We start from the raw sequence: 21979 nt of genomic DNA on the forward strand, positions 1-21979 counted from the left end.
TTAAGAGGCTGTAAGAAAGAACAATTATATTTTTATGTTTTAGTATATTTGCATATATGTTATAACCAGTTGCCACCGAGGTGATTCCGACTCATGGCAACCCCATATGTATCAGAATAGAAATGTGCTCGGCAGGTTTTTTTTTTTTTTAGTATGTTTTTGGAGAAGCTTTACACAGCAGTTTAGGTTCCGATTCAACAATTTCTACACAAATTGTTCAGTGACATTGGTTACGTCCTTTACAATGCACGAACATTCTCATAATTTCTGTTCTGGTTGTTTCCATTAATCTAGCTTCCTGCCCCCTTACATTCTCATCTTTCTTTTAAAGTAACTGTCGACCATCTGGTCTCATATAGATGATTTTTCAAAGCAGCACAGTACTCACAGGTGATATTCTTTATTTTGTGAGCCAATCTGTTATTTAGCTAAAAGATGACTTCAGGAGCAAGTTTTGGCTTAAGGTTTAAAGAGTATCTCAGGGTGATAGTCTTGGGGAATCATCCAGTCTCAACTGGTCCAGTAAGTCTGGCTTTTTTTTTTTTTAAGAATTTGAGGTTCTGTTCTGCATTTTTCTCCCATTCTATCAGGATCCATCTACTGTGGCCCTGATCAGAACGGTATGTAGTGACACCATCTAGTTCTTCTGGTTTCAGGATAAATGGGGCCATGGTTTGTGTAGACTATCAGTCCTATAGACAAGTGTCTTCTCTGAGTCTTTGGTGTCCTTCTTTCTTTTTTGCTCCAGACAAATAGAGAGCAATTTGTCCGGGCACCACTCACTGAACTAGGATGTAGAATATTTTTATGAACTATATTATGCCAATTGACTGAGTTGTCCCACTAGACTATGGTCCTAAGCCTTCAAACCCAGAAAATCAATCCAGCAAGGTGTTTGGTTATATCTAAGAAGTATCCATAACTGTGCCACCTATGTACTTTCTTATGCATATATATGCATACATCTATATAGACACACACTATATACTCACACATACCTATACACATGTATGTCTACATATACACGTATATACCCACACGTATTTTTTGGCTGTTGTTGCTCTTATTTCAAGATTATATATGCCATAGCAATTACCATTACTTTTCCCATCATCAAAAACAATTAGTCTCTACTTTCTAGAATCCCCCTCCCTATCCCATCCCTGGTAACCACTAATGAACATTAGTTTCTATATACTTACCTGTTCATGCCATTTCACAGAAATGAGAACATACAATATTCGTTTTTTTGACTGGCTTATTTCACTTGACATAATGTCCCTCAGGTTCATCCATGTTTCAACGTGTTTCAGAAACTCATTTTTCTTTATCACTGAGTAGTATTCCATTGTATGTATGCACCACATTTTACTTACCCATTCATCTGTTGATGGGCACTTAGGTTGCTATCTTTTTGCTAGTATGAATATGTGTGCCTATGTCTGTTCGTGTCACTTCTATTAGATCCCTAGGGTATATACCTAGGAGTGGAATTACCAGGTCATACAGTAGCTCTACCTCTAGTTTTTTTGAGGAACCTCCGGACTTTTTCCAATGGATGTACCATTTTGCATTCCCACCAACAACGGGTGAGGGTTCCAATTTGTCTACACCCCCTCTAACACCTCTTATTTTCTGGTTTTGTTTTATCTTTATCTCAGCCATCCTAACCAAAAAAAAAACCCATTACCATCAAGTCGATTCCAATTCATAGTAACCCTACAAGACAGAGTAGAACTGCCCCATAGGGTTTCCAAGGAGTGGCTGGTGGATTTGAACTGCCAACCTTTTGGTTAGCAGCCAAGCTCTTAACCACTGTGCCACCAGGGCTCCTTAGCCATCCTAGTGGGACTGAAATAGCATCTCACTGCGGTTTTGATTTGCATTTCTCTGGTGGCTAATGATATTGAACATCCTTTTTTTTGGATTGGCCATTTGAATATCCTCTTTGGTGAAGTGTCTGTTCATGTCCTTTGCCCAGTTTTTGATTGGGTTATTTGTCTTTCTGTTATTAAGTTGGAAAAGTTTTCTATATGTTTTAGGTATTATTCCCTTATCAGTTATATAGTTCCCAAAGATTTTTTTACCTGTCTGTAGGTTGTCTCTTTATTCTTTCAATAAAGTCTTCTGATGAACATTAAGTATTTAACTTTTATGAGGTCCCAGTTATCTATTTTGTTTTTGGTGGCTCATGCATTCATTGTTGTGTTTGATAATCTACTGTTGAAAAAAAAATTAGGTCCCAAAGCTTTGATCCTATATTTTCTTCCAGGAACTTAACGGTTTTAGATTTAACATTTAGGTACTTGATCCATTTTGAATTAGTTTTTGTACATGGCATGAGGTATGGATCTTGTTTCATTTTTCTGCATATAGAAATACAGTTTTGCCAGCACCATTTGTTGAAGAGACTGTACCCCTCCTATTGAATGGATTTGGCTCCCTTGCTGAAAATCAATTGACCACACATTTGGATTTGTTTCTGGGTTTTCATCTATGGAATTTTCAATGGCTGATTTTTCAGAAGTAGATCACCAGGAGTTTTCTTCTAAGGAGCTTCTGGGTGGACTCGAGCCTCCAACATTTAGGTTTGCAGCCTAGTGTGTGTTGACCGTTTATACCACCCTAAGATTCCACTAACATAAACTAGACCTGGGGTATAAGAACAGGAAAGGCCTGGTTGAAGTGGGAGAGGAGGGAAGCAGGGAGGAAAAGAAAATTTAGCTGGCAGGATTTAGGTTGGGTGCTGTGCAACTCAGGCTGAGTAGTCACTGTTTGGGACCACCACTAGGAAACAGGGCTCCCGAGACAGGAATGCAGAAGAGAAGTGGAGAAGTCATACTCCTGGGGAATGGCTAGGAAGGAAATACAGTCCCAGAGGCATCGGGAACTCAGTCAACCTCTTCCTGGAAGTAACAACCACTTCCCTCACAGGTGCAAAGCCCTTTCACAATCCAGACAGCATGCATTAACCTTATTTTACAGCTGAGAAGACTGAGGTCAGGGAATTAAATCTCTGTCAGTGGAAAGAATCCTGGGCTAGGAGTCAGAGGAAAAAAGATCCAGGATTATCTTTGCCATTAACTCACTTTTGAGGATCAACTAAGATAATGGAAATAAATGTGCTTTGTAAACTAAAGAGCTTTACAAACACAAGTTATCATCAATATAAGAAACTGTCAGAATAAGATTTCCCAACCTACTCATTAAGACAGAAAAACTACGGCTGTGGTCAGAAATCAAGAAGAAAGCATTATCCTGATTTCACGTGACTAGAGGTCTTAGACTTAAGGGTATAAAGTGAGAAAGTGTGCAACCCTACTCCATCCCAACTTTAACCTTCTCTTTGACTAATTCATTTTGACTTTCGACAGCATGAAAAATGAGGCTGATACTGCAAAATATCATGTTTCAGCACAGCCACCAAAGTTTCAGCACAAATTATTGGTTTTTTTGTTTTTTATTTTTAAGCAGTACCTCTCATTGGTTCAGCTGAGCTAATCTGGCCTCAAGGCAATAAAACATTCCAAACTTGAAGAGATAAACACTGACGTAATCCAGTTTTAAAATTAACTTTGCTAAACTCTTCCCAAGTTGGGAGAATTCCAGAAAAAGATTCTAAACTAAATGCTGTAGGATTTCTTAGAATAAACCAAAGGCTCCAGATCCTAACCACAAGAACCAGGCTTCCCCACATGGAATTCTGCAACTCAGCGCCACTTATTACAGGCCCTCAATTACAGCTTTTCCTTCCAATCATTTCTGCATTCCTCAGGCACAAACTAAAGCCATGCTAGAGGTCAGCATTAGGCAATGCCTACAAACATCCTGCCCACCACCGGCTAAAACCTCAACCGCTGCTGCAGCCCACAGAGAACCCTTGTATTTCATCTCCCAAATTTCCGTAGTGACCCAAAACTACCACTCTGGAAATTGACTCCAAAAACCTGGGTGTGACCCAGGCATCCGTATTTTTTAAAAGCAGTGTGGATAAGTCAGATGTGTATAACCAGGGTTGAGAACAACTGACAGAGACAGCATGGTAAGATGGAGCAGTTACTTTAAGGAAGACTTAGTTCCATATACAGCCCTGCCGTTTTGCAGCTGTGAGACCTTGCACAATTTACTTTTCCTTAAGCCTCAGCTTGCCCAATTGAAGATGGATTGTTCTGGGAGCCAGATAAAACAATAAATAAGATTTCTATTAAAAAAAAAAAAAAACTTATTTATAAGTTTTAGCAAGTACTTTTACATTCATTATGTCAAGTGACAAAAACTTACTAATGATATAGACTGGATGGGAATTAAGATTTTCCCACTTTACAAATAACAATCTTCTTTCATCAAGTTGATTTCAACTCACAGCCACCCCATGTGAGAGAGTAGAACTGCCCCATAGGGTTTTCGTAGCTGTAATCTGTACAGAAGCAGATCGCCCGGTCTTTCTCCCACAGAGCAGCTGGATGGGTTCGAACCGCCACCTTTCGGTCAACAGTCAAGTACTTACCTGTTTATGCCACAAAAGCTCCTTACAAATGAGGATATTGGGATTAAAAGAAATAGGTAAGAGGGGAAAAAAATCACAGTTAGTAAGTGTCAGAGGCAGGATTCAATCCAGGTTTTCTAACTCAAGTTCTAGACCGTTTATGTAATTCTCAAACACTACATAAAGGGTATATTGCTTCAAAGGCTGCCCAACACTGCTGTGGATTCTGCTAGGACTAAATTGAGCACAAAGTACCAGGTCAACAAATGTCCACTGGTTGAATACCAACAGGCACAAAGTCAAGAACAAAGGCTCCAGACTAAAGGAAAAAACCTCAAACTTATTTCATTTTGATGGATGGATGAATGACAGTCATCAAAGGTCTTAAAGCAAAGGAATGAAACCTATGTGCTCAAGGCATATATAGAGAACCTATAACTATAGGGTCACTATGAGTCAGAGTCAAATCGAGGACAAAGAGTTTGGTTTTTTTTTTTATAACTAGGACATGGAAGGGAGGTTACTAGAACTTCTGAAAACTCTATGCTTTCTACCTCTTTGCTTTCTACTTAAAGAGATGCAGCCTTGATCTTGAGGCTATAAGAACTGCTTTCAGATCAGATTTGGCCTAGGGTTACACAGACAGGATTTCCAGAAAGTACCTCTGGATCTACACCTTTATCTCTGATTAAAATACTTTACAATGGCCTAATTTCTTTTCACTTACATGTACAAGCCTGATCCAATTTCATCTTTACAATATCTCAGAAATGTGCAACCCCATTCTAACTTCCACCTGTCTTTGACTAATCTACTTTGGGTTTCTGACAGCATGAAAAACAACATTAGTACTTCAAAAGAACGTGTTTCAGGATTCCAAAGCTGTAAGACACTGTACATGCCCATTGGTCTGATTGTTTTTGTAGATGAAGGCACTGAAGTCTACAGAGAAGTCAATGACCCAAATCAGGCAGCCAGTTTATGGGAGAATCAAGACTACAACTGGTAGCCAGACCCCCAGCCCTGGGCTCTTCGCCTCCTCCAATCACTCCCCTTCCCAATGATATCTGAATGTTTCTGATTCTACGTGCTGTTTCAGGAAATTTTTTTTTTAAGTTTTATTGATATAATTTACATACCATATAATCGACCAGCTTATAGGTATACAAGGGCTTTTTAGTATATTCACAGTCATAAAGCCATCACTACAATGAGTTTTAGAACATTCCATCACCCCAAAAAGAAACCTCATATCCCTTAAGTGTTACCCTCCAACGCTTTCATCCCCTAATCCTAAGCAACCATTTTCTGCCTGTATAGATTTGCCTGTTGTGAACATTTCATATAAAAGGAACCACACAATACGTTGTCCTTTGTGACAGGGTTCGTTTGCTTAGCATAATGTTTTCAAACTTCATCTATATTGTAGCATGTATTAGAACTTAATTTCCTTTTATGGCAGAATAATATTCCATTGTATGGATGTACCACATTTTATTTATCTATTTGGAAACCCTGGTGGCATAGTGGTTAAGTGCTACGGCTGTTAACCAAGAGGTTGACACTTCGAATCTGCCAGGCACTCCTTGGAAACTCTATGGGGCAGTTCTACTCTGTCCTATAGGGTCGCTATGAGTTGGAATCAACTTGACGGCAGTGGGTTTGGTTTTTTTGTTTGTTTGTTTATTCATCAGCTGAGAAACACTTGTGTTGCTTACACTTTTTGGCTATTATGAATAATGCTGCTATACACATATGTGTACACACTTCCTTTTTTTATGTCTAAATTTCACATTTTTTAAAATTTTATTGTATTTCAGATGAAAGTTTACAGCACGAATTAGTTTCTTATTCAAAAATTTATACACAAATTTTGTGTCATTGGTTACAATCCCTGCAATGTGTCAGCACTCTCCCCCATTCCCTTTACACCCTAGGTCCCCCTGTGTCCATTCATCTAGGCTTCCTGTCCCTTCCTGCCTTCTCATCTTTGCTTTTGGGCAGGTGTTGTCCATTTGGTCTCATATACTTGACTGAACTTAAGAGGCACATTCCTCATGTGTGTTACTGTTTTTTTTTATAGGCCTGTCTAACCTTTGGCTGAAAGGTGGGCTTCAGGAGTGGTTTTCAGTTCTGAGTTAGCAGGGTGTCCAGGGGCCATAGCCTCAGGGGTTCCTCCAGTCACCATGAGACCAGTAAGTGGTCTTCTTTTGTGAATTTGAATTTTGTTCTATATTTTTCTCCCACTTTGTCTGGAACCCTCTACTGTGATCCCTGTCAGAATAGTCAGTGGTGGTAGTTGGGCAACATCCAGTTCTTCTGGGCTCAGAATGGTGGAGACTGCAGCTCATGTGGTCCCTTAGTCCTTTGGACTAATATTTGCCTTGTGTCTTTGTTTTTTTTTTTTCATTTACCTTTGCTCTGGACATGATGGGACCAAAAGTATATTTTAGATGGCTACCGTCAAGCTTTAAGACCCTAGATGCTACTAATCAAAGTAGGATGCAGAATATTTTCTTCATGAACTATGCTGTGCCAACTGACCTAGATGTTCCCTTAGACCATGGTCCCCAGCCCTCCGCCCCAGTAACCCAGTCCCTCAAGGTGTTGCGATGTGTCTAGGAAGCATCTATGGCTTTGCCTTGGTCAAGCTGTGCTGACTTCTCCTATAACTGTGTGTTGTCTTTCCCTTCACCAAAGTTAACACTTGTCTACTATCTAGATAGTGATATCCCCTCCCCACCACTCCTCTCCCTCATAACAAAGATCGTTGGTTTTTTTTTCTGCGTGTAAACCTTTCCTCGGGTTTTTATAATAATGGTTCCATACAATACTTACCCTTTTCTGATTGACTTATAGCACTCAAGATAACGTCCTCCAGATTATGAGATGTTTCACAGATTCATCATTGTTCCTTATCATTGCATAGTACTCCACTGTGTGTATGTACCATAATTTGCTTATCCATTCATCTGTTGATGGGCATTTAGGTTGTTTCCATCTTTTTGCTATTGTGAATAATGCTGCAATGAACATGGGTGTACGTGTGTCTATTCGTGTGACAGCTCTTATTTCTCTAGGATATATTGCTAGAAACGGGAATGCTGGATTGTATGGTATTTCTATTTCTAGCTTTTTAAGGAGGTGCCATATTGTTTGCCATAGTGATTGTACCATTTTATATTCCCACCAGCAATGCATAAGAGTTCCAATCTCCCCACAACCTCTCCAACATTTGTTATTTGCTCTGTGTGTGTGTGTGTGTGTGTGTGTGTGTGCCAGTAATGTCAGGGTGAGATGGTATCTCACTGCAGTTTTGATCTGCATTTCTCTAATGGCTAATGATCAGGAGCATTTCTTCATATGTCTGTTAGCTGCTTGAATGTCTGTGTACAAAGCTTTTGTGCTGACATAAGCTCTCATCCTCTTGGCTATATACCCAGGGTGGTATATATGCTTAACCTTTTTGAGGAACAGCCAAACTGTTTTCCAAAGGAGCTGAACCATTTTATATTGCCACCAGCAGTGTATGAGGTTTACTTTCTTCATATCTCCACCAAAGCTTATCATCATCTATCTTTTTGATTCTAACGCACCTTCTGGGTATCAAGTAGCTTTGATTTGCATTTGCCTGATGACTAATAATGTTGGGCATCTTTTCATGTGCTTATTGGCCATTTGTGTATTTTCCTCGGAAAAATGTCTATTCAGATTCTTTGACTATTTTTTAATTGGATTATTTATTTTTTTAATTTTTGAGTTGTAATTTTCTTATTTATTACTTTATCAGATAGATGATTTGCAAAAATTTTCTCCCATTCTCTGGACTGTCTTTTCACTTTTTTGATAACATCCTTTGAAGCACAAAAGTTTTCAACTGTGATAACATTCATCGGACAGGAATCTTATGGTCTTTCCCAGTTTGAGTTAGCAATAACAATTTAAACTTTAAAATTTTAAGTCTTATCTCATCACATGTACACACTTGGGCTGAAGTCTATTTATAGGGATCAAGAACTATGTTTGGTAAAATATAATATTAAAAATAAAAACTCTAAATTGAGGGATAAACAAAGTAGCTATATATGTGGGAGAAGGTTTCAGGGCAGGGTGACACCACCTAGATCATAGCCCCTATACCCAGAAAATAGCAGCTACTATATAAATGAGTTAGCCAGTTAAGAAAAAGTTAAAAACTACCCATACTTCTATTCATAACCTGAAAAGCTTACAATGAAAGTGGAGTAGGGGAACAGGCACACATATACAAAAACACAGGCCCAAAATACTCCTTAAAAAGTACTTAACAGCTCTCATTTCAGTTATTCAACAAATACCTACTATATATGCAACATCACTGCCTATTAGACATCTCCACTGAAGACACCTCAAATGTGATGTGTCCAACATTATCTTTGCACTTCAGATGCAATGTGTCTAAAGTCATCATCTTTCCTGTTCTCCAACCACCAACCCTCCAGACTTGTTCCTCTTCAAGTGTTCCCATTTGGTCAATGATACTATCATCTACCATCTCCTCTGACCTGTAGATGTGCAGTAATATTTTTCTGCATTGTAAGATATTTTCTGCACTTCACCATTGTTCTTGTTATATCTGACCTACTGTTCCAAGTTTCTTTGAATCCCAATTCTGATTTTATCAAGTAATCTACTAGCTAGTCTACTAGCCTCCAAGCTTCGACTCATTAACAAATGAGTAAAGACAAATGAACTAACACCTGAGTACCTCCTGTGTGGAAGGTACCGTATTACAAACCTTACAGATAATCTTTATGACAACTATGTGAGATATTACACCAATTTTTGGGACAAAAAAACTAAAGATCAAAGGGGTTAACTGACATGCCTAAGGTCACAGAGCTGGTCAGTGGTGAATCCAGGATTTGAACCAATCAAACCAAACCGACTGCTGTCAAGTTGATTCCAACTCATGGTGATCCTATAGGACAGAGGAGAACTGCGCCATAGGGTTTCCTACGCCATAAAAAACCCTGGTGCCATAGTGGTTAAGAGCTATGGCTGCTAACCAAAAGGTCGGCAGTTCGAATCTACCAGGTGCTCCTTGGAAACCCTATGGGGCAGTTCTACTCTATCCTATAGGGTCACTATGAGTCAGAATTGACTCAATGGCAACAGGTTTTTGGTTAATCTTTACAGAAGCAGATCACCAGGCCTTTTCTCCCGCAGAGACACTGGTGGGTTTGAACCTCCAACCTTTCTGTTAGCAGCTAAGCGCTTAACCACTGCACCACCAGGGCTCCTTGGATCTGAATCAGCTCCATCTAAACAAAAAGCTCATGATAACAATTTACAAAGAGAAAGCCAATTTCTTCAGCATGGCACAAGAACATGACCAAGAACTCTACTTAAGATCAACAGCCACTCAAATCAACATTTTTTGGGCCAAACAAGAAGTCATCTATCATGAGGGCACTCAAACCTCTATTTCACCACCTTGTCCATACAGACCCCAGTGACTTCATCAGATGCATTTTTAAAATCCCATTTCTTCTTCCAGAAAAAATTTTCAATAAAAAGGATATGAGGCTGCTGTACGACTTATTCTTAATGAACTCATGCTGAGTCCTAGTTATCTCTGCTTCCTTCTCTCAGCTTCTACTTACCCATCTTACTATATTTAATTCTGATCTCTGGGTATGAGACCAGAAGATCCAAATAAAGAAGAGGCAATCAAGAATTTGGAAAGAAGACATTCCAAATGAAACTAGTTTGGAAACAAAACATTTCCAAATGAAGACATTTCAATATTGCTTATATTTTGGATATCATAAGCAGTTAAAGAATTTTAAAAAAAACAGCTTCAGATTGTTCAAAATCTAACAAGAGCATAATTATTCTCCTAGAATTTTGCTCAGAAATACTAAATGGAGCACAAAATGAGTTTATCTTCCTTTTGGCTTTAGCTACTTTAGGAAGAAAACAGAAAGGAGATATTAAACCGGGGTGGGTGGGGAGGCATGATAGGAAAATAAAGATAAACTCTAGGAAGGGCAGATCCTGTATCCACACTACCAAAAAAAAAAAAAATTTTTTTTTTTAAGCATAGAAATGTTGAAAAAATGAAATACTGTACTTTTATCTCCAGGTAAGATGGATCGGTAAAATCGGTCCTTCTTTTTCTTCTCCTCTGGGTTTGGAGGCAGAGGTTTGGAACCGTGGTTTAGGGTTCCAGCATCTTTGCTGCCAGCTCCAATCATAGTGCTGGTGTTTCTCATCGGAGGGGCTGGGGGTTTATCTTGAATGTCTAGGCCGTTATTTGACATTGTCACCACCACCAGCAGCTACTGTAATCAGAAAGAAGAATATAATTCTTTTATTACTTTTGAGCAAAGAGAAATACACGTTAAAATTTTAAAAATAATCCAAATTACATAACCCCTCAGGGCCCCTCAAGATCTTCCACTAAATACCATGACTACTGTTGTCTGATTGCATGGCTATGCAGGCAACAATGCTCAAAGATATAAATGCCTACTCTGTGTGAAGCAAATCTCAAAATTCCCAAGGACCTTGCTCTTCTCTACATTCCCATATCTCAGGCATTGGTTAGCACAAAGAGCCACCATGATGTGGTTGAAAAAGCATAAATTTGGTCTAGCAAAATTGAGTCTACATCACAGTACCACTTACTACCTTGAGAAAAATTTTATTTATTCATATATATGAAGATTAATTAAAGCTACTAACAGCATTCCCTCCCCACGTATCTGTCAGTTTGCTGTATTGTGGGGGCTTACATGTTGCTGTGATGCTGGAAGCTATGCCACTGGTATTCAGATACCAACAGGGTCACCCATGGAGGGCAGGTTTCAGCTGAGCTTCCAGACTAAGACAGATTAGGAAGAAGGATCCGGCAGTCTACTTCTTAAAAGCATTAGCCAGTGAAAACCTTATGAATAGCAGCAGAAGATTGTCTGACATAGTGCTGGAAGTTGAGCACCCCAGGTTGGAAGGCACTCAAAAGATGACTGGGGGAAGAACTGCCTCCTCAAAGTAGAGTCAACCTTAATGACGTGGATGGAGTAAAGCTTTGGGGACCTTCATTTGCTGATGTGGCATGACTCAAAATAAGAAGAAACAGCTGCAAACATCCACTAATAATCAGAGCCTGGAATGTCTGAAGTATGAATCTAGGAAAATTGGAAATCATCAGAAATGACATGGAATGCATAAACATCGATATCCTAGGCATTAGTGAGCTGAAATGGACTGCTATTGGCCATTTTGAATCAGAAAATCATATAATACACTATGCTGGGAATGACAACTTGGAAGAGGAATGGTGTTGCATTCATCGTCAAAAAGAACATTTCAAGATCTATCCTGAAGTACAACGCTGTCAGTGATAGGATAATATCCATACGCCTACAAGGAAGACCATTTAATACAACTATTATTCAAATTTACGTACCAACCACTAGGGCCAAAGATAAAGAAATAGACGATTTTTATCTGCTGCTGCAGTCTGAAATTGATCAAACATGCAATCAGGATGCATTGATAATTACTGGTAATTGGAATGAAAAAGTTGGAAACAAAGAAGAAGGATTAGCAGTTGGAAAACATGGCCTTGGTGACAAAAACAATGCCAGAGATCGAATGATAGAATTTTGCAAGACCAACAACTTCTTCATTGCAAATACCTTCTTCAACCAACATAAACGGCGACTATACACATGGATCTCGCCAGATAGAACACACAGGAATCAAACTGACTATATCTGTGGAAAGAAAGGATGCAAAAGCTCAATATCATCAGTCAGAACAAGGCCAGGGGCCAACTGTGGAACAGACCATCAATTGCTCACATGCAAGTTCAAGCTGAAACTGAAGAAAATCAGAGCAAGTCCACGAGAGCCAAAAAACGACCTTGAGTATATCCCACCTGAATTTAGAGACCATCTGAAGGATAGATTTGACGCACTGAACACTAGTGACCGAAGACCAGACGAGTTGTGGAATGACATCAGGGGCATCATACATGAAGAAAGCAAGAAGTTATTGAAAAGACAAGAAAGAAAGAAAAGACCAAAATGGATGTCAGAGGAGGCTCTGAAAATTGCTCATGAACACTGAGCAGCTGAAGCAAAAGGAAGAAAGGATAAAGGAAAAGAACTGAATAGAAGATTTCAAAGTGCGACTCAGGAAAACAAGGTAAAGTATTACAATGACACATGCAAAGAGCTGGAGATAGAAAGCCAAAAGGGAAGAACGTGTTTGGCATTTCTCAAACTGAAGGAACTGAGGAAAAAATTCAAGACTCAAGTTGCAATAGTGAAGGATTCCATGGGGTAAATATTAAATGACACAGGAAGCATCAAAAGAAGATGGACTCATTCTATGAAGCCACCATCTCCCTGATACCAAAACCAGGTAAAGACATTACAAAAAAAGAAAATTACAGACCTATATCCCTCATGAACATAGATGCAAAAATCCTCAACAAAATTCTAGCCAATAGAATTCAACAACATATCAAAAAAATAATTCACCACGATCAAGTGGGATTTATACCAGGTATGCAAGGCTGGTTTAATATCAGAAAAACCATTAATGCAATCCACCACATAAATAAAACAAAAGACAAAAACCACATGATCTTATCAATTGATGCAGAAAAGGCATCTGACAAAGTCCAACACCCATTTATGATAAAAACTCTAACTAAAATAGGAATTGAAGGAAAATTCCTCAACATAATAAAGGGCATCTATGCAAAGCCAACAGGCAACATCACTCTAAACGGAGAGAACCTGAAAGCATTGCCCTTGAGAACAGGAACCAGACAAGGATGCCCTTTATCACCGCTCTTATTCAACATCGTGCTACAAGTCCTAGCCAGGGGTTAGGCTAGACAAAGAAATAAAAGGCAGCCGGATTGGCAAGGAGGAAGTAAAATTATCTCTATTTGCAGGTGACATGATCTCACACACAGAAAACCCTAAGGAATCCTCCAGAAAACTACTGAAACTAATAGAAGAGTTTGGCAGAGTCTCAGGTTATAAAATAAACATACAAAAATCACTTGGATTCCTCTACATCAACAAAAAGAACACCGAAGAGGAAATAACCAAATCAATACCATTCACAGTAGCCCCCAAGAAGATAAAATACTTAGGAATAAATCTTACCAAGGATGTAAAAGACCTATACAAAGAAAACTACAAAGCTCTACTACAAGAAATTCAAAAGGACATACTTAAGTGGAAAAACATACCTTGCTCATGGATAGGAAGACTTAACATAGTAAAAATGTCTATTCCACCAAAAGCCATCTATACATACAATGCACTTCCGATCCAAATTCCAATGTCATTTTTTAAGGTGATAGAGAAACAAATCACCAATTTCATATGGAAGGGAAAGAAGCCTCGGATAAGCAAAGCATTACTGAAAAAGAAGAAAGTGGGAGGCCTCACTCTACCTGATTTCAGAAGCTATTATACAGCCACAGTAGTCAAAACAGCCTGGTACTGGTACAACAACAGGCACATAGACCAGTGGAACAGAACTGAGAACCCAGATATAAATCCATCCACGTATGAGCAGCTGATATTTGACAAAGGCCCAGTATCAGTTAATTGGGGAAAAGATAGTCTTTTTAACAAATGGTGCTGGCATAACTGGATATCCATTTACAAAAAAATGAAACAGGACCCATACCTCACACCATGTACAAAAACTAACTCCAGGTGGATCAAAGACCTAAACATAAAGACTAAAACGATAAAGATCATGGAAGAAAAAATAGGGACAACGTTAGGAGCCCTAATACAAGGCATAAACAGAATACAAAACATTACCAAAAACGACGAAGAGAAACCAGATAACTGGGAGCTCCTAAAAATCAAACACCTATGCTCATCTAAAGGCTTCACCAAAAGAGTAAAAAGAACACCTACAGACTGGGAAAGAATTTTCAGCTATGACATCTCCGACCAGCACCTCATCTCTAAAACCTATATGATTCTGTCAAAACTCAACCACAAAAAGACAAACAACCCAATCAAGAAGTGGGCAAAGGATATGAACACACACTTCACTAAAGAAGATATTCAGGCAGCTAACAGATACATGAGAAAATGCTCTCGATCATTAGCCATTAGAGAAATGCAGATTAAAACTGCGATGAGATTCCATCTCACTCCAACAAGGCTGGCATTAATCCAAAAAACACAAAATAATAAATGTTGGAGAGGCTGTGGAGAGATTGGAACTCTTATACACTGCTGGTGGGAATGTAAAATGGTACAACCACTTTGGAAATCTATCTGGCATTATCTTAAACAGTTAGAAATAGAATTACCATACAACCCAGAAATCCCACTCCTCGGAATATACCCTAGAGAAACAAGAGCCTTCACACAAACAGATATATGCACACCCATGTTTATTGCAGCTCTGTTTACAATAGCAAAAAGCTGGAAGCAACCAAGGTGTCCATCTATGGATGAATGGGTAAATAAATTGTGGTATATTCACACAATGGAATACTACACATCGATAAAGAACAGTGACGAATCTGTCAAACATTTCATAACATGGAGGAACCTGGAAGGCATTATGCTGACCGAAATCAGTCAGAGGCAAAAGGACAAATATTGTTTAAGACGACTATTATAAGATCTTGAGAAATAATATAAACTGAGAAGAAAACATACTTTTGTGGTTACGAAGGGGGGAGGGAGGGAGGATGGGAGAGGGTTTTTTTACTGATTAATTAGCTGAAAAGAACTGCTTTAGGTGAAGGGAAGGACAACACTCAATACATGGAAGGTCAGCTCAACTGGACTGGACTGGACCAAAAGCAAAGAAGCTTCCGGGATAAACTGAATACTTCAAAGGTCAGCGGAGCAAGGGCGGGGGTTTGGGAACCATGGTTTAAGGGGACTTCTAAGTCAATTGGCAAAATAATTCTATTAGGAAAACATTCTGCATCCCACTTTGAAATGTGGCATCTGGGGTCTTAAAAGCTAACAAGCGGCCATCTAAGATGCATCAACTGGTCTCAACCTACCTGGAGGAAAGGAGAATGAAGAACACCAAGGTCACACGACAACTAAGAGCCCAAGAGACAGAGAGGGCCACATGAACCAGAGACTTACATTATCCTGAGAACAGAAGAACTAGTTGGTGCCCGGCCACAATCGATGACTGCCCTCACAGGGAGCACAATAGAGAACCCCTGAGGGAGCAGCAGATAAGTGGGATGCAGACCCCAAATTCTCATAAAAAGACCATACTTAATGGTCTGGATGTGACTAGAGGAATCCCGGCGGTCATGGTCCCCAAACCTTCTGTTGGCACAGGACGGGAACCATCCCCGAAGACAATTCATCAGACATGAAAGGGACTGGACAGTGGGTGGGAGAGAGATGCTGATAAAGAGTGAGCTAATAATATCAGGTGGACACTTGAGACTGTGTTGGCATCTCCTGTCTGGACGGGGGATGGGAGGATAGAGAGAGTTGGAGGCGGCCAGTTTTCACAAAAGGAGAGACTGGAAGGGCTGACTCATTACGGGGAGAGCAAGTGGGAGTAAGGAGTAAGATGTATATTAACTTATATGTGACAGACTGACTTGATTTGTAAACGTTCACTTGAAGCTCAATAAAAGTTAATAAAAAAAAAAAAGATGGAAGGAATACACAGTCATTATACCAAAAAGAATTAGTCAATTTTCAACCATTTCAACAGGTAGCATATGATCGGGAACTGATGGTACTGAAGGAAGAAGTCCAAGCTGCTCTGAAGGCATTGGCGAAAAGCAAGGCTCCAGGAATTGATGGAATATCAACTGAGAAGTTTCAATAAACACATGCAGCGCTGGAGGTGCTCACTCACCTATGCCAAGAAATATGGAAGACAGCTTCCTGGCCAACTGACTGCAAGAGATCCACATTTATGCCTATTCCCAAGAAAGGTGATCTGACCAAATGCAGAAATTATAGAACAATATCATTAATATCACACGCAAACAAAACTTTGCTGAAGATCATTCAAAAACGGCTGCAGCAGTATATCAACAGAGAACTGCCAGAAACTCAGGCTGGTTTCAGAAGAGGATGTGGAACCAGGGATATCACTGCTAATGTCAGATGGATCCTGGCTGAAAGCAGAGAATACCAGAGGATGTTTACCTAGGTTTTATTTACTATGCAAAGGCATTCGACTGTGTGGATCATAACAAGTTATGGATAACACTGGGAAGAATGGGAATTCCAAAACACTTAATTGTGCTCACGAGGAGCCTTTACATAGATCAAGTGGCAGTTGTTCGGACAGAACAAGGGGATGCTGATTGGTTTAAAGTCAGGAAAGGTGTGCATCAGGGTTGTATCCTTTCACCATACCTATTCAATCTATATGCTGAGCAAATAATCCGAGAAGCTGGAGTATATGAAGAATGGGGCATCAGGACTGGAGGAAGACTCATTAACATCCTGCGTTATGCATATGATACAACCTTGCTTGCTGAAAGTGAAAAGGACTTGAAGCACTTACTAATGAAGATCAAAGACTACAGCCTTCAGTGTGTATTGCACCTCAACATAAAGAAAACAAAAATCCTCACAACTGGACCAATAAGCAACATCACGATAAACGGAGAAAAGACTGAAGTTTTCAAGGATTTCGTTTTACTTGGATCCACAATCAACGCCCATGGAAGCAGCAGTCAAGTAATCAAAAGACGCATTGCATTGGGTAAATCTGCTGCAAAGGACCTCTTTAAAGTGTTGAAAAGCAAAGATGTCACCCTGAAGACTAAGGTACGCCTTAATTTCAATCACATCGTATACATGTGAAAGCTGAACAATGAATAAGGGAGACCAAAGAAGAATTGACGCCTTTGAATTGTGGTGTTGGCCAAAAATATTGATTACACCATGGACTGCCAAAAGAACGAACAAATCTGTCTTGGAGGAAGTACAACCAGAATGCTCCTTGGAAGCAAGGATGGTGAGACTGTGCCTTACATACTTTGGGCATGTTGTCAGGAGGGATCAATCCCTAGTGAAGGACATCATGCTTAGCAAAGTACAGAGTCAGTGGAAAAGAGGAAGACTCTCAACAAGGTGGATTGACACAGTGGCTGCAACAATGAGCTCAAGCTTAACAGTGACTGTAATGATGGCGCAGGACCGGGCAGTGTTTCATCCGGTTGTGCATAGGGTCGCTATGAGTCAGAATCGACTCAACGGCACCCAACAACAACAGCATTCCACATGTAGTAATTTCTCTGTCAGCCTCTAATTTTATAATTTTAGGCGAGCCATTTTCCCTCTATGAGATGCACTGTATCAGAGGTAAGGAAAGCTGCCTGTTTTTGTAAATAGCTTTACTGGGACAAGCCATGCCCATTCATTTACTTACTGTCTATGGCTTCTTCCACACTACAAAGGCAGAGTTGAGTACTTGCAAAGTTGAGTGATTTGCGAATGAGACTGGATTTGGATAGCCACAGAAAAAGTCTGCCAACTATATCATCTCTCCAGTATCCCCCTGTTCTAAAATTCTACTTTGGTCTAAATATAGGAAGGTCAATGGAGTAATCATCCTGTCCCATATGGTGTTGAATTTATTGGCAACCTCGAATGCTTCTGGAAATAGAAGAATTAAAAATTTAAAAGGAAGGAAAGAAATCCCTATGATATGGTAACTTTAATGAAGACAGATGTTACTACCTTAAAATAAATAAGTATCCTTAACAATGAATACAATGGGTAGATATAAATGCATCCAGGGTTAATAAAGTTTCTCATTCTTCTTCCATGCTACAATGAAAATTATATATTTAACCATGACTACTGAGGATTTTGGAACCCCTGGTGGCATAGTGGTTAAATGCTACAGCTGTTAACCAAAAGGTCAGCAGTACGAATCCGCCAGGTGCTCCTTGGAAACTCTACAGGCAGTTCTACTCTGTCCTATAGGGTTGCTATGAGTCGGATCGACTCGATGGCAGTGGGTTATGGGTTTATTGAGGATTTAAGCTCCTTGGAGTCACACACAACGTTGCTTTAGAGACTAATGGCTTCTAAAAATCTGCATGAAAATCACCAAGAGCATTTTAGAAATATAGGTACGATAGCTTGATCTCCCACAAATTTGGATTTAGTATGGCTGGGTTAGGGCCAAAAATCTGTGTATTTTTAAAAATTAGTGATTTCAACACACAACCAGATTTGAAAACCACTTCTTGAATTGTCAATTACTTATAAAGCCATGAATAAAATCTATAGACATCTTTTAACATTTCCTGATAAATGAAGAACTGATTTCCTGCATCCAGTTTCTTCCTCAGTTTTTTACACATCATCAGTGATCCTAAACACACGACTTCTCTGTTAAAACCTTTTACTGACATCCCAGAATAAAAGCTAAATTTCTCAGCTTGCTTTATGAGGTCTTCCATTACCTGGCAGAGCACATTCACAAGTGTTACCTCCACCACTACTACCTGCTGCTATCAAGTTGATTCCATAGTGACCCTATAGGATTCACAGTCACCCTATTTTAAAAAAAAAAAAAAAACAAACCCGTTGCCATCAAGTCATTTCCAACTCATAGGGACCCTACAGGGCAGAGTAGAACTGCCTCACAGAGTTTCCAAGGAATGCCTGGTGGATTCAAACTGTCAACCTTTTTGGTTAGCAGCTGTAGCTCCTAACTGCTATGCCACCAGGGTTTCCAGTGATCCTACAGGACAGAGTAAAACTGCCCCAGAGGGTTTCCGAAGCTGTAATTCTTACATCTCTCCCGCAGAGTAGCTAGTGGGTTCAAACCCCAACCTTTCAGTTAGTGCTTAACCGCTGTACCACCAGGGCTCCTCCCACCACTATTACTCCCTTTAATTCCCTTTACACTCTAGCCACACCCAACTTCTTGAACTTCCTCAAACATACCAGAGCTTTCACACTTCCCATTCTTTTGCACATGCTGTTCCCTCTACCTAGAACACCAATTTTCTTATTCTCTCAAGCTGTGAATTCACTTATACTTCAAGGCTTTATTCAACTGTCACTTCTTCTGTGAAGCCCTTAGGAATTGTTCTCACCTCCAAGAAATTAGATGTCCCCCTCTTCCATGCTCCTAAGACAATGGGTATATTTCCAAGGTTATCACATTTATTTTTATATGTTCAAATTACTTATTTAAAGGTATGTCTTCCCCAGGAGCCAGAATGTTCCTCACCAACTGAGCCTGATTTTGCCACCCCTGCATTCCAACAAGTCCCTAGTATAGTATCTGGTTCACAGTAGATCTGATAAACATTTGAAGTAATCAGAAGTTTCCACAGCAATACATACTTTGCCTTGAAGGAGTTCTTAGTAAGGAAAATAAGTCATGGACATGATACATGGTATGAAAACTAAGGATACAAAAGAGAAATGAGAATTCAACAAGAAGATATTGCTTCCAAGTTGAAGGTGAAAGGAGTTCAAGGGTTTTTTTGAAGAAGCAGCATCTGAACTAACCCATAAATGTTTATAATGGATTAGATAAAAGAAACTCAAAAGCATTCACAGTTTGAGAAAACTACTGGATATGTATCTTACACATGTGCAAATGTTTCCTCAGAGAAGAAAACCGAAAAAATCATGAGCTGGAGCAAAACCAAAAGGGTAGAAATGCCCCATTCTTTAGTCTGAGGCTGTTCTTTCAGTAGAATCTACTGCAGGAAATTCCAGCAATTCCCTCTTTCATTCATAAAGAATAAGCATCAAAATCCTGCCTCTAAGACAATATTTAGTCATCCTCTAGTGTATCAGAAACTTCTTCAAAATTATCCTTGAAATTTGGAATGTAGACTTGTATTATAATAATTTATGTCTTCATTTTTACCACCCACTGCTAAATTATAAGCTTTTAGAACAGCAAAAGAAGCCCACAGCCACCAGAAGAAAGGAAATAATAAAGATCAGAGCAGAAATAAATGAAATAGAGAATAGAAAAACAATAGAAATAATCAACAAAACCAAAACTTGGCCCTCCGCAAGGATCAACAAACCACTGCCCAAACTGACAAAAGAAAAACAGGCGAGGATGCAAATAAGAAATGGAATGGGGACATTACAAAAGATCCAAATGAAATAAAAAGTACCATAACAGAGTACTATGAAAAAACACACTCCAAAAATTTTGAAAACCTAGAAGAAACGGACAAATTTCTCAAAACACACTACCTATCCAAACTAACACGAACTGATGATGAAAATCTGAACAGACCCATAACAAGAGAAGAGACTGAAAAGGTAATAAAAAACTCCCAACAAAAAAAAGCCCTGGCCCAGATGGCTTCGCTGGAGAATTCTACCAAACATTCAGAGAAGGGCTTATACCAGTACTACTCAAATTATTTTAGAACATAGAAAAGGAAGTAATATTTCTGAATTCGTTCTATGAAGCCAGCATAACCCTAATACCAAAATCGGGCATAGACACTACAAAAAAGGAAAATTACAGACCAATGTCTCTCATGAACATAGACGTAAAAATTCTCAACAAAATTCTAGCCAACAGAATTCAGTATCATATCAGAAAAATAATACACCACGACCAAGTGGGGTTCATACCCAGATATGCATGGATGATTCAACTTTAGAATATCAATGTAATCCATCACATAAATAAAATAAAATAATCACATGATCATCTAAATTGACACAGACAAGGCATCTGACAAAGTCCAACACTCAGTCTTGACAAAAACTCTCAACACAATAGGTACAGAAGGGAAATTTCTCAACACAATAGATATAGAAGGGAAATTTCTCAACACAATAGGTATAGAAGGGAAATTTCTCAACACAATAAAGGGCACCTACAAAAAAACAGGCAGCTCGAGAAGACAAAGTTAAGTACTATAATGACATGTGAAAAGACCTGGAGATAGAAATCCAAAACAGAAAAACATGCTCGGCATTTCTCAAGCTGAAAAAACTGAAGAAAAAATTCAAGCCTCAAGTTGCAATACTGGAGGATTCCACAGGGAAAATATTAAACAACACAGGAAGAAGCAAAAGAAGATGGAAGGAATAATCAGAGTCACTATACCAAAAAGAATTGGTTGATATTCAACCATTTCAGTAGGTAGCATAAGATAAGGAGCTGATGGTACGGAAGGAAGAAGTCCAAGTTGCACCAAAGGCACTGGAGAAAACAAGGCTCTAGGAATTGACAGAATACCAATTGAGATGTTCCAACAAACAAATGCAGTGCTGTAAGTGCTCATTCATCTATGGCGAGAAATCTGGAAGGCAGCTACCTGGCCTACCGACTGGAAGAGATCCATATTTATGCCTATTCCCAAGACAGGTGATCCAACCAAATGTGGAAATTATCAAACAATATCATTAATATCATACACAAGTAAAATTTTGCTGAAGATCTTTAAAAAGCAGCTGCAGAGGAGATGGGGCCAAGATGGTGGACTAGTCAGGTGCCTCC

The 21979-nt window shown here is 39.3% G+C and overlaps 1 protein-coding gene across 4 annotated transcripts in view; it reads right to left on the reverse strand.

The window, feature by feature from the left end:
* The window catches only part of LOC100668003 (serine/threonine-protein kinase PAK 1), a 165665-nt gene that overhangs the window by 48981 nt on the left and 94705 nt on the right, over positions 1 to 21979 (reverse strand). For 3 of the 4 annotated variants that reach the window (XM_064288735.1, XM_064288736.1, XM_010598168.3), the window contains one exon: positions 10602 to 10812. In XM_064288735.1, the coding sequence (XP_064144805.1) occupies positions 10602 to 10791 (190 nt within the window). In that variant the 5' untranslated portion in view covers positions 10792 to 10812. Of the gene's footprint in view, positions 1 to 10601; positions 10813 to 17902; positions 18011 to 21979 lie in introns of those variants that run through there. The other variant, XM_064288737.1, reaches the window with a different exon arrangement.

This window comes from Loxodonta africana, chromosome 7, assembly GCF_030014295.1.
Source record: "Loxodonta africana isolate mLoxAfr1 chromosome 7, mLoxAfr1.hap2, whole genome shotgun sequence".
In the NCBI taxonomy this organism is placed as follows: Eukaryota; Metazoa; Chordata; class Mammalia; order Proboscidea; family Elephantidae; genus Loxodonta; species Loxodonta africana.